Raw genomic sequence first — 12,361 nt, 5'->3', positions numbered from 1 at the left:
GGAGGTTCGTGTGAGGATGACTGACTCTGGTCTTTGAGTTCACTCTGATGGGATAGAACAGCAGGAGGCCTAAGGCCGAATTCAGAGCAACTCTGCCCAGCAGCCTGATACCCAGTTGTGGTGTACACATAGGGTAGCCCCTAGAGTAATCTGGACGGCGCCCCCTTGAGGGGATCACACTGGGGCATCGTTGGTGATCAGAGACTGAAATTCACGTATGTCTGCCTGCTGCCTCTGGCTGGCCTTCCTGAGGTACCAGATGCCCGGGGACGGTGGGGATGAGAGGAAGCCCAGGCAGTCTCGCCTGTGGCCTCACCAGTAGTGCTGTCCCCTTAACCCCAGTACAAGGCAGTAGCGGCCACACCAGGACTTTTTGCCGTCCTTGCCAACCTCAGGGGTCAACACTATCATCCTCCCTAGTCACTTTCAGTTTGGTAAAGGAAAGTGGCCAAGAGGCAAGACCAGGAAGATGTCCAGGTATTGAGGACCATCTGACAAAACGGAACAAGGTCGTGCAATCTGAGTTCAGGAAAAGGCACTGCAGATGCCCAAGTGAGAAAGGGTCCCAAGGTAGGTACGCAACCGGTGACTTGATCTCTCTTCCAGTCAGTGTTAGTTTCTCTGAAGTGGACTAGGGAGCACTGCGAGCCACTCTCAAGACCAGGAACCCCATTACTGGGAAGCTCTTGAGCTGCTGGCAAGAACAAGAAACACCCACCACTCAACCTCTTCTCCCTCGGCTGGCAAGGTGAAACTTGAGTGATTCTTTATCAACCAAGGTTCCACAGGCTCTCCTCCCGGTATCAGCACAGAATCCCAGCTGCCCCAGCAATCTGGTGAATAACCTACGGGGATCCCTCAGGCCTTTAACTCTCACCCAGTGGGAAGTCTGCAAACTCCTCCTTTTCAGCCAAAAGGAGGAAAGAGAAGACCCCCACCTCAGAGAGCTATGCCACCCCATAAGGGACCAAGTTGGTCAGGAACTAATGTGGCTAAGCTCCTCTGGCCCGGAGGTTGTCCTGTCTAACCTCCTGTGGGATATCCTGACTGAGGAAGGACTATCTCAAGCATGGGCCATTACAAATTCAAGGGGGACCCCCAGTTATATCAGAGTCCATGCCATTTGGATGCCCCCTATTTGGGCCTTTTTAGGAATCCATTAACAGTTTGGTGCTGGTTCCAAATTTCCCAAACCAGAAATCTTATTTGGGTCAAATCTTGTGACAATTCTGTGCCAACAAATCACTCTAACTGCCCTCTCAGTAGTTGGAAACAAATTCAAGTCAGAACATCTAAGGTACGGGGAACCAAATATCTACCACACCGAAGGATAGCCCAGTAGGGTGCCTCCTGCAGAACTGGCAGTTTTTCAGGTATGACCTCCTGACTCAAAAACATTTAAGCTTCCTATATAATACAGCCTGCCCCAATACCAGCTGGGAGATGGGGAAAGTTGTCCCGTCCATGGGTCTCTAAATTACACTATTTTACAATTGGACCTGCTATGCCAGAGACAAAAGAAATGGGGTGAAACTCCCTATGTCCAGTTTTTTTTGTATGGCCTTCTATCAGAACAAAGGCCTTCAAAAGGCATGTGGGCTCTCCGCCCCTGATAAGTCCTTGACCCTCCCCTGAGGACCTCCTTGATCTCTTCCCTAACCCTCCTCCTACTGCTCCCTCCCCGCCCTCTTCCTTCATATGTCCCAATTGGGGCCACAGGCCTGAAGGGCCCCCTCCATGCCAGCCCCCTCCCTCCAGAACCCAGGCCAGCAACTACACAATGCGGGACTAATTACCAGCCAGGGTCCAACACCCCACCAGGAAAAGTACTCCCTTTGAGGCAGGTGCTTGCTGGTGAAGGAGGGCTCTCACCCCATCCAGGTACACATCCCATTTACCACTTTGGATCTGTGTAGCTGAAAAGGTCATAGTAAGGGGTTGAAAGAAGATCCAGAGGGGTTCCTGAATCTGATTAGGGGAACGTTTCAAACCCATGACGCCACCTAGGCTGACATCCAGAGCCTCCTCAATGTACTCTTAATGGGGGAAGAAAAGGCCACAGTCATTTCAAAAGCCTGAGAGGAAGCAGACATAGAGAACAGAAATCATGCAGATCATGCTATTTTCAGACCAGGGAAGCAAGTGGTCCCAGATAATGAACCCAACTGGGACCACTGAGATCATGGAGAAGCAGATGGAAGACAGAGACTGACCAGTTGTAAAAATATGATCCTAAAGGGAATCCAGGCAGCAGCAAAGAAACAAATTGGAAAAGGGAAATCAATCAGAAGCCAATGGAAAACCCTTCAGCATTCCTAGAGCGCCTCAGGGAATGTCTCTGAATCTATATGACCACTGACTCTAAGTCACTGGAAGGGAATGCAATCCTGAGGTCATATTTCATTTCCCAAAGTGTCCCTGACCTTAGGCTTAAACTTCAGAAACTAGAAATAGAACCAGATATTCCTACCTCTCACCTGGTCAAGGTTGCCTACTGGGTGTTTAATAACAGTGACACAGAGGAGAAAAAGTCAGAGGATAAAACGGCACGGAGGCAAGCCCACCCACTGGCCGTTGCCCTCCAATGTCAACCAGGCGGCACGGGAATTTGGACTAACTGCCCACAGAGACTCTTAACTCCAGTGAGTGACTCCCAACCCCCACCGAGGGATAGCAAACCGAGGAAACAAGGACCCAATCAGTGTGCCATATGTAAACAAGAGGGACACTGGAAGAAGGAATGCCCTCGCTGCCCCGGAAGGGGGAAGGAAATGGCAGATCCCAGCCACCACCCTCAAAGGCAGATGGTCTAAGCCAATGAAGAATGATGGGGTCAGCGGGCCTCCTAAGCTGGCACTTCAACTGAGCCCCCCGAGGAGTCCCGGCTGACAGTGGACATAGGGGAAAAGCCTGTTGAATTCTTAATCAACACTGGTGCCACTTACTCAGTTCTGAACACCAGATCAGGCAAACTCAGTCATAAGAGTTGTAAAATTATGGGGGTATCAGGGAAGGCCCAAGAAAAAGCATTCATAGAGCCATTAGAATGTAAATTGGATGAATACACACTCACCTATCCCTTCCTATATGTCCCTGAATGTCCTATAACCCTGCTAGAAAGAAGTATCTTACATAAATTGGGGGCTACTATCCACCTAATGGGAGACAAACTAGAGATTGGCGTGCCCTAGACAGGGGGCACAAGATGATAATGTTAACAGCTGAGGACAAACCTCCCCACAGAGCAAGTCGACCTCCATGGAGTAAATCCCAAGGTATGAGCCTAGGGATGGGTGGGACAAGCTGTAGGAGCCAGTCCCATGATAGTTCATCAAAACCCAGGACACACATGGCCCAAGAGAAAACAGTACCCTCTCCATCAGGAGGCCTTCTGGGCATTGCCCCTGTTATACAGGGCCTAATTGACCAGGACCTAATTAGACCATGCTACTAAGCCTGTAATACCACCCATTCTCCCTGTAAAGAAACCCAATGGGGAATGCCAGATGGTGCAGGACCTCAGGGCAGTCAATGAAGCCCCCAAGGATATACATCCAGTCCTCCCTAACCCCTACACCCTGCTGGCCACTCTATTTTCCCCAAGTCCTGGTATTTTGTATTCGATTTAAAAGATGACTTCTTCTGTGTTCCATTAGCCCCAGACTCACAAGAAAGTTTTGCTTTTCAGTGGCAGGACCCAAACCCCTTAAAAAACAATACTGCTGGACAGTCCTGCCCCAAAGGTTCAAAAATTTCCCTACCATCTTTGGAGAAACTTCAGCTAAAGACCTGAAAGATCGACATCTGGAGGAGGGAACCTTCCTCCACTATGTGGACAACATTCTGATCGCCAGCCTGATTAAGGAAGGCTCTGAACCATCCTGAACCACCTAGCCAATAAAGGATATGAGGTGTCCAAGAAAAAGGCTCAAATAGCACAAACTAGGGTGACCCACTCAGGCTTCGTTCTCACAGAAGGTCAGAGAAGCCTACCCCAGGAAAGGAAAGAAGCCATTTGCAGCCTCACCTCCTCCTAAAACTAGAAGACAACTTAAGGGTTTCCCGGGGATGGCGAGGTTTTGCCACATCTGGATCCCTAACTATGGTCCATTAGCTAGGCCTCTATATGAAAAGTTGAAAGGAAAGGATGATGATCGTTTTGAATGGAATTCAGAATGCGAAGGGGCCTTTCAAGAATTGAAAAAGCAATTACTTCAGGCCCCTGCCCTAGCCCCCCCCCAGATTTAGTTAAACGCTTTGACCTTTACATTCATGAGAGAAGGAGGATCTCCTTGGGGTATTAGGTCAAAACCTGGGACCCTTACTCGGGCGGTTGCTTATTTCTCTAAACAATTAGGTCAAGCCACAAAGGGATGGCCTCCTTGCCTTCGGGCTGAGGAAGCTACTGCAGCCCTGATAAAGGAGGCTGAAAAGTTAATGTTTGGTCAGCCACTCACTATATGGACTCCACACCAGATTCAGGTTTTAGTAAGTTCCAAGGGAACAGAACGGCTATCCCCTGGAAGGTCGATTCAAGTTCAGACTATGCTTTTAGACAATCCAGTGGCTATCATAATAACCTGTCACGCACTAAATCCTGCCACCCTGATACCCACAGAAATGGGGTCCCTGGAGCATGACTGTATAGAAACCACAGACGCCATCTATTCCAGTTGCCCCAAGCTAGGAAGTGAGCCTCTTCCAAATGCCAAAAAGGAATGGTTCACAGACAGGAGCAGTTTTATGAGAGGGGGAAAAGTCTGGCAGGATACACTGTAACCTCCTAGACCCAAGTCACAGAAGCAAGAAGCCTACCCTCCAGGGACTTCTGTCCAAAAGGTAGAGCTGATAATTCTCACACGAGCCTTAGCGCTCAGGACTGGGAGGATCTTAAATGTTTACACAGATTCCCAGTACGCACATGCCATCCTCCATGCACGTGGGGCTATTTGGAAGGAAAGAGGTATGCTTACTGCGGAGAATGAACAGCTGGAACATGGCTTAAGCATACTGAAGCTCTTCGAAGTAGTACAGCTTCCCAGAGGTCTCTCTGAGTGGACTGGAGCATGGCCGCGGCTGCTCGCTCCAGACGGCCACACCATGGCGGAGGAGGAGCTTGAGGCGCTGAGGAAGCACAGGCTGGCCGAGCTGCAGGCGAAGCACGGGGACCCTGGCGATGCAGCACAACAGGAAGCAAAGCAAAGGGAAGCAGAAATGAGAAACCGTATCTTAGCCCAAGCTCTGGGTCAGTCAGCCCGGGCCCGATTAAGTAACTTAGCACTTGTAAAGCCTGAGAAAACTAAAGCAGTAGAGAATTACCTTATACAGATGGCACGGTATGGACAACTAAATGGGAAGGTATCAGAACAAGGTTTAACAGAAATCCTCGAAAAGGTAAGCCAACAAACAGAAAAGAAAACAACAGTTAAATTCAACAGAAGAAAAGTAATGGACTCTGATAAAGATGACGATTATTGAATTTAAGATGTCTAGAGACTGGGACTTATTGGAGCAAATCTAGGGCAGATAATACTTGGCAGAAGTTAAGATCTTGATGGGATGTTTACTTTGTTTATTGTCTATATGCCTTTCAAAAATAAACTTGTTATGCAAAATAAAAAATTTAAAAAATAGTAGTACAGCTTCCAAAAAAGGTGGTAGTAACTCATCGTAGGGGTCACCAAAAGGGGGATGCAGAGGGAAACAACAAGGCAGATGCGATTGCCAAAAGGGTGGCCAGAGAACTAGCAACTTGGCAACTACCCCTCATACCTCGAAGGCCAGATCCATCCAATTATTCCCCAATCTGCATAAAGGAAGAAATAGGCAAAGTGCAAAAACGGGGCTTCATTAGAGATCTAGGAGGCCACGGATGGCTAGTTAATGAACATGAGCCATACTTCTTTCCCCAACTGCAGCTTGTCAAGCCATCAGGGAGGCTCATCAAGAAACTTACTATGGGAGGGAAGCCCTATATAATTGGTTAGTTGTGGTTACGGTAACTCCTGGCATGAAAAGTATAATCAGTCAGATAGTTGAGACATGCTGCTCTTGCTAATAGGTCGGCCATGTACCTTGAAGTGACTGGTGTCCTTGTCACCCATGCCATGCGGCCCAGCCCCTGGATGCAGAAACTGCTTTTAACCATAGAAGCTAGCTGTGTTCTACCAACAGGATGCCACTAAAGGCGCACAACAAAACCAGACCAAACTGGCTAGATCCAAGATAGCAGGCAAAGTGAACTAAAGGTCACCGCTCTTCTTCCCCTCATTTATCTCTGTGTTTCCATACCAACTCCTGAGAGCTGAACAACACTTGCCCAGATTCGTTTCTGTGTTTGTTTCAAAAGTACCTGGTATTCGGCAGAGATGTTTTGCAGCTGTACTTTGAGAGGTATATGTTTTGAGAGATATACAGTGGTCAACCGCCCCAAACCGGCTCTGAATGGACCACAGGAACGCACCTGCGCAGATGAAATCTGGAGATGTCTGAAAGTTACCTTAACTTCATTACCACACTAAGATCTCCACCCAAAGGGGCATTTGTACTCTGCTAGACACAGTTTGTGCATGTGCAAGAGGGCCTTGCGTGTGCAAGAGGACCTGAGGGACTGCGCATGCCCTGGCTGTTCCTGGAAATCGCCGTCCTTTTCCCCAGTTTCTGATGACGCACTTGCCTCTCACCCCTTAAAAGTCCCCCACTTTCCTCCTTTCAGGAAGAAGGTGCCTTTAGAGCATGAGTTACCCTTCTCCATTCCCTGGCCATTGAATAAAAGCCGGTCTTGCTTGCGCCAAACTCAGTTTCATTATTGGCAGCACGAACCTGAGGGGGAAAGAACACCCTGACCGAGCCAGGGGGGCTTCGGTTCACCTAGGACCTCAAGAGGGGGGCCTCACGTCTAATTCGGTAACATCTTCTGTCTCCAAAAGGTTAAATTGCCTCACTCAGGGATACGAACAGTTAGGGCCAAAGCCTGGTGACATACATAGCTAAAGGTAGCTAGAGAGTTCTGCTCCTCTACCCCGGGTTATGACGACGCCCGAAATCAGTAGGCAATACTTACAGAAAATGAACCTGCACCCTTCCGCGCCCCTTGAGAATGAAGAGCAGAACAAAAGACAGAGGAGGGATTTGCCACCGGTAAAGCCCATTAACAATTCCCAGGAAATAAAAATAGAAGCTGCGTAATAATGTCTAACCTTTTTTTTTTTTTCCTTTGTGCTTATTCTAGTTTCACCTGCCCATAGGCTGCCACACGCAGAGGTCCTGTGCCCAGCCCTTTGGACCAGAGTTCCTAGTGCAACACAGCTGCGCCCGACACCTCGGCTCCACGGCCCCGTGCAGACGCGCGGCGCACAACACTGCGATTCAAGATGGTGGTGGCGGGCCCGTGTGCGGAGACGCTGTGCGTGACACCGTGACCTGGAGCGTGAGCAACACGCCTGCGCCAGACCCGCGAGAACTCGGCCCCGCTCCCCGCTGGGAGAACTCTAGCAGCCCTGCCCACGGCCTGCCGGGGAGAGTGCGAGCTCGCACCTCTCCCTTTTTTGATCAAAGAATAAAACTTTCCTTTGCTTCTGAACCGAACTCAGTATATCATTCTATTTGGCTCCAACGACACTGGGCTGGAGGACCCTGTTGAGGCCGAATCGAAAGGACTGTTAACATTTTTGTTGATCAGTTTCTTGTTTACTTGTTGTCAGGTTCCCCCACTAGAATGTGAGCTCCAGTTACCACGTCTCTCCTGCTCAATTCAGTGCCCCAAACCGCACCTGCCCGATACGGGCACTCAGTAAATGTGAGAATAAAGATAAAACTAAAGGAATGAGAGAATGCATGAGCAGACTTTGATTACAGACATCCCACGACAGACTAGTCTCCAAGGGTGACCTACAGCATGTAACTCGAACTACATTCCATAGAAAGAAGCATGCCCTGGGAATTCCCTGCCGGTCCAGAGGTTAGGACTCCACACTTTCACTACCGAGGGCCGGTCGGGGAACTAAGATCCCGCAAGTCGAGCAGTGGCAAAAAAAAAAAAAAAAAGCATGCCCCGAAGAAGTTCTTAATCCCTAATCTAGAGTTATCACATATTTGAGCACACACTCAGCCTACTAAAATGATACAGAATATGTGATGATATGCTTTTAATCTTTTATGCAAAGTTAAATATAGGATAATATACACAACCATTTTCCTTTCGAAACATCATAATTCATCATTCTAATCAGGGCAGGTATGCACCAAGCTCTGCTGGCAATGTTTCCAATTTCTTTATCCACCTCTCCTTTGCTGTACCGCCATCCACTTGCTAACTACACGGTCCTCAGTATCATATTTAGGAGTTTAATTCTGGTAAGAAGTGGATGTTCCCTTTTTCTTTGGCAATTATGGCCAAGTTGCTGGTGCTCTGAGTAACCATTAGCATTGTAATTAGTCACGTAGATGTCTATTTTATTCAACGTATTCATTATCATTTGAAATTATTTATTTTGTCTCTCCAGTAACATGTCAGCTGCATGACAACAGAAATCTTGTCATAATTGTTCTCCTTATATCCCTCTCGCCACCCCATCCCCAGTGCATAAAACACTACTAAACTCAACACTGGCACTTAATAAATTTTTGGATGAAAGTACAAATGATTGAATAAATGAATGAACCAGTGAACTGTGTCTCACTGTTAGCTATGGATTTCATGTGTAAGATGTCTTTCTATTCTTGTCTGTTTCATCAGCTTTAGCTGTACTGAGTTACCCATGTAAACACAGGCAGAATATAGAAACCTAGCTTCAGTCAATGGTCATTATTTCTAGAAAAAATCCAAACTGAATGATGTTAATTTTGTGTCCCATGTTCCTCATATGCAAACTTAGTGAAGCAGATGCTGTCATTGCTCTGACACCATCTGCAGCTCCTTATGTACCAAGGACTGCTTCTCTTCCTGATGATGTTTTGGAATATGATAACATGACAGTGCCTAGGAATTAATGCCTCAGAAGCAATCCTCAACTAACGAAGGGTAGGAGCTGGTGGATAAAATCTAACGCTTCCCTGTCCTTCAGTGGAACAATGCTGAGGCATATTCTATACAGCATTTCCAGTGGCATTTGGAGCCCTGGTTGCCCACGGCAGACACCACTAATTAACAGAACTTATTTGGTTTTCCTCCCTTCCTTGACTGACTTCTCCACTCTCTCATAGAAGACAGAGTACCTGATATCATTGCCCTGGGATTGAATCCAAATCCTTGTCCCCTGGTCTCCTTTTGGGATGATACGAGGTAAGACATTGGGGAATAATGTAAGTATCTATCACATAAAGTTGTTGAAAGGATTCATTGAGTTAATACAAGTAAAGTGATTAGAAGAGTGCCTGGGATGTAGTCTATGGTTCATAAATGTTACTTATGAGTTGTTATCTAGTATTATTTGTCTCCTCTGACCTACTTCCCCTTAATTTTGCCAATATTGGGTCTCTATTTGGGTCCACACCTTTCCTCTTGATAGTTGTCTCAATCCCCAATCAATCTCTGAAATTTCTAGATGAAGTTCATCTACCTCCTTTTGAACCCACTTTTCTTTATTGCTCTATGCATTTATTAGCTAATATTAATGCAGCAGAGGGGACAAAAGCTCACAAACACTACACACATTCCACAAGACGCACTGCAGGAAAAAAGTGACTAAGAAGGATCAACAGTATCCTAGGGTCTTGGTGGCCACATTCATGGTGGAGGTGGACCTCTTATTCCTGGGGGAGGCGGTCTCATTCCTGGAGCGGGCATGCCTATTGGAGTCCCTCAAGTAGGGGAAGCCTAATTGGTGGGCCCATGGGTGGTCCCATACCAGGTGCAGGAGCCATAATTCCTGGAGGTAGTGTTGCTCAACCAACAGGTGTGGGGGCAGACCCCTGTCCTGGTGGCTACTGAGCTGGGGCTCCAGCAGTGCTGGCAGTAGCAGCACCTGCAGCAGCTGCTACAATGTCTCTTCCCTGTAGGGTCATTACCTGTTGGGATGCCACCCCCAACCCCTCAGACAGGACCTGCTAATCTAGCAGGAGCCTGGGGAATTGGAACACCTCTGCCAGCTGCTCTGCCAACCGCAGGGCCTCCTCCAGCTCCAGCAAGTGATATCCAAGCAATGCCAGTATCTTTGGGGGGGTGGTCCCTCCACAGTCATGGAAACCAAGTTCTCCTGGCACAGCAACACCAGACCCAAAGCCTGCTTTTCTTCTCTCTCTGGCTGCTTCGAATTCTTTGGCTTGATCTTCCTGAACTCATCACAATCACAGAGCATCAAGTTCATATGCTTGTCAAAAGCCTTAAAGGTGCCAGTGAAGATCCAATCATCGTGCAGGACACATCTCATCCTATAGTCAATGTGCTGCAGCATCTTGCTGCTCTTTCCCACAGTCATGATTGCTGCTCCACCAAATCCGATGTCCACAGGAAAGTTTCGGGATCCTTAAGACCTAAGGGTAGGCTACAGATTAAGGTACATCGAAGGTTCTCCACCAAACAGTGCAAGCTGGGGCAGAAGCTTCAAACAGTAGATAGAGCCTGTTTTTATTTTGTTTGTTTGTTTTCTCTTGAAATCAGCTACCTGGGTGTTCCAATACTGCTTTAACCACCTCTTGGTATCTCACCTGAGAATGCCTGTCTCAGTTCTGCATGGAAATCCACCACAGAGACTTGCTGCTGCTGCCGAGATCGCCTCGGGTACAGGTGACACTCCTGGTTGCTCAGTGAGGCTATCCTTCTATGTTTCACTTGGACTTCTACCTCTGGTATGTGCTGTTCCGCAGTCCACCTCAGGTGTAAATGGTCCCTGGCCCCGCTCCATCGCACCGCTGGCCTCAGAACAGAACAGAACAGGTCAGGCATCTCCAGCGGCCGCCCCACTCTGCGCTGCTCCTGCCACGGCAGCACCATCCAATCACTCCGGCTCAGGCTGCACATGTGTGGCGACCCCCCTGAACCCACTTTTGACAGCTGCCTTTCAACTTGCCTTTCTCTAGGCCATCCCCAACAGCTTCAGAGGTAGGAACGTGAAACTCGACAGATCTGATTTAAAAGACTTAACATCACTGCTGAGAAATAGCTGAGGAGACACAGGTTTTCCTGTTTGGCCACTTTCCCCCTGGAGAAACATATTGCTAAAGCAACTGCTAGGTGAGCATTTAAGAACAATTATAGTAGATCCAACTGACCAAGTATGTTGCTGGAAAGCTCATTCTCCTTTCTTACTGGTGTCAGTGCTCTGAATTTCTTGAGTTAATTTTCAGCTAAGATTTATTCTAGAACAATTCCAGAATGTCTGACTTTACAAAGCACCTGTGTCAATTCCCTTAATGTGTTATGAGCTATGGCTTCGCTATATAAACACCCTTAGAATACAGTCAGGTAGTCACCTTTTTGATATTCATTTTTATCCTTTCTCCCAATGACTAAAGGCTATGAAACACTGTGAATATGCAATAAATACATCTTAATGGATTGGTATTAAAATTATAAAACAGTAAATTCTCTTTTGCATATGGATATCTCTGCAACAACCAGATAATCTCTATTTAAACTAGCTGCCCCAAGAACCCTCCTACACTGTGGGTGGGAATGTATGTTGGTGTAGCCACTACGGAAAACAGTATGGAGGTTCCTCGGAAAACTAAAAGTAGAACTACCATATGATCCAGCAATCCCACTCCTGGGCATATACCCGGACAAAGCTATAATTCAAAAAGATACATGCACCCCTATGTTTATAGCAGCACTATTCCCAATAGCCAAAACATGGAAACAACCTACGTGTCCATTGACAGATGAATGGATAAAGAAGATGTGGTATATATATACAATGGAATAAGACTCAGCCATAAAAAAATAAGGAAATAATGCCATTTGCAGCAACATGGATGCAACTAGAAATTATCATGCTAAGTGAAGCAAGTCAGAAAGACAAATAACATGTGATATCACTTATATGGGGAATGTAAAATATGGCAAAAATGAACCTATCTACAAAACATAAACAGACTCACAGTAAAAGAGAACACACTGTGGTTGCCAAGGGGGAGGGGGAGAGGCAGAGGGATGGACTGGGAGTTTGGGGTTAGTAGATGCAAACTATTACATTCAGAATGGATAAACAACAAGGTCCAACTGTATAGCACAGGAAACTATATCTAATCTCCTGGGATAAAGGATAATGGAAAAGAATATAAAAAAAGAATGTATATATGTGTATAACCGAGTCACTTCACTGTACAGCAGAAATTAGCACAACATGGTATATCAACTTACTTAAAAAATTAAAAATATTCTATCAAACATTTAGAGTAGAGCTAACACCTATCCTTATCA

The 12,361-nt window shown here is 46.9% G+C and overlaps 2 protein-coding genes and 1 pseudogene across 2 annotated transcripts; 1 reads left to right on the top strand and 2 right to left on the bottom strand.

Moving 5' to 3' along the window:
• Positions 1-5,100: 5,100 nt before the first annotated feature.
• Positions 5,101-5,490, top strand: LOC132353682 (programmed cell death protein 5-like). Its single transcript, XM_059905054.1, has one exon. It carries the CDS (start codon positions 5,101-5,103, stop codon positions 5,476-5,478), a length of 378 nt encoding a protein of 125 aa, XP_059761037.1. The 3' UTR covers positions 5,479-5,490.
• A 4,216-nt stretch (positions 5,491-9,706) lies between these two features.
• LOC132353389 (small nuclear ribonucleoprotein-associated protein N-like) lies at positions 9,707-10,466 on the bottom strand (annotated as a pseudogene).
• Positions 10,467-10,624: 158 nt separating this feature from the next.
• On the bottom strand, positions 10,625-10,960 carry LOC132352956 (SNRPN upstream reading frame protein-like). Its single transcript, XM_059903757.1, has one exon. The coding sequence runs from the start codon at positions 10,958-10,960 to the stop codon at positions 10,625-10,627; it is 336 nt and encodes a 111-aa protein (XP_059759740.1).
• Positions 10,961-12,361: the final 1,401 nt, after the last annotated feature.

Source organism: Balaenoptera ricei, chromosome 19, assembly GCF_028023285.1.
Source record: "Balaenoptera ricei isolate mBalRic1 chromosome 19, mBalRic1.hap2, whole genome shotgun sequence".
In the NCBI taxonomy this organism is placed as follows: domain Eukaryota; kingdom Metazoa; phylum Chordata; class Mammalia; order Artiodactyla; family Balaenopteridae; genus Balaenoptera; species Balaenoptera ricei.
Note: the sequence above shows the minus strand (reverse complement) of the source record. Positions and strands in the feature narration are given on the sequence as shown.

Coding starts and splice junctions, on each gene's coding strand:
- LOC132352956 (XM_059903757.1), bottom strand. CDS start 10,960: ATGTGCAGCCTGAGCCGGAGTGATTGGATGGTGCTGCCGTGGCAGGAG.
- LOC132353682 (XM_059905054.1), top strand. CDS start 5,101: ATGGCGGAGGAGGAGCTTGAGGCGCTGAGGAAGCACAGGCTGGCCGAG.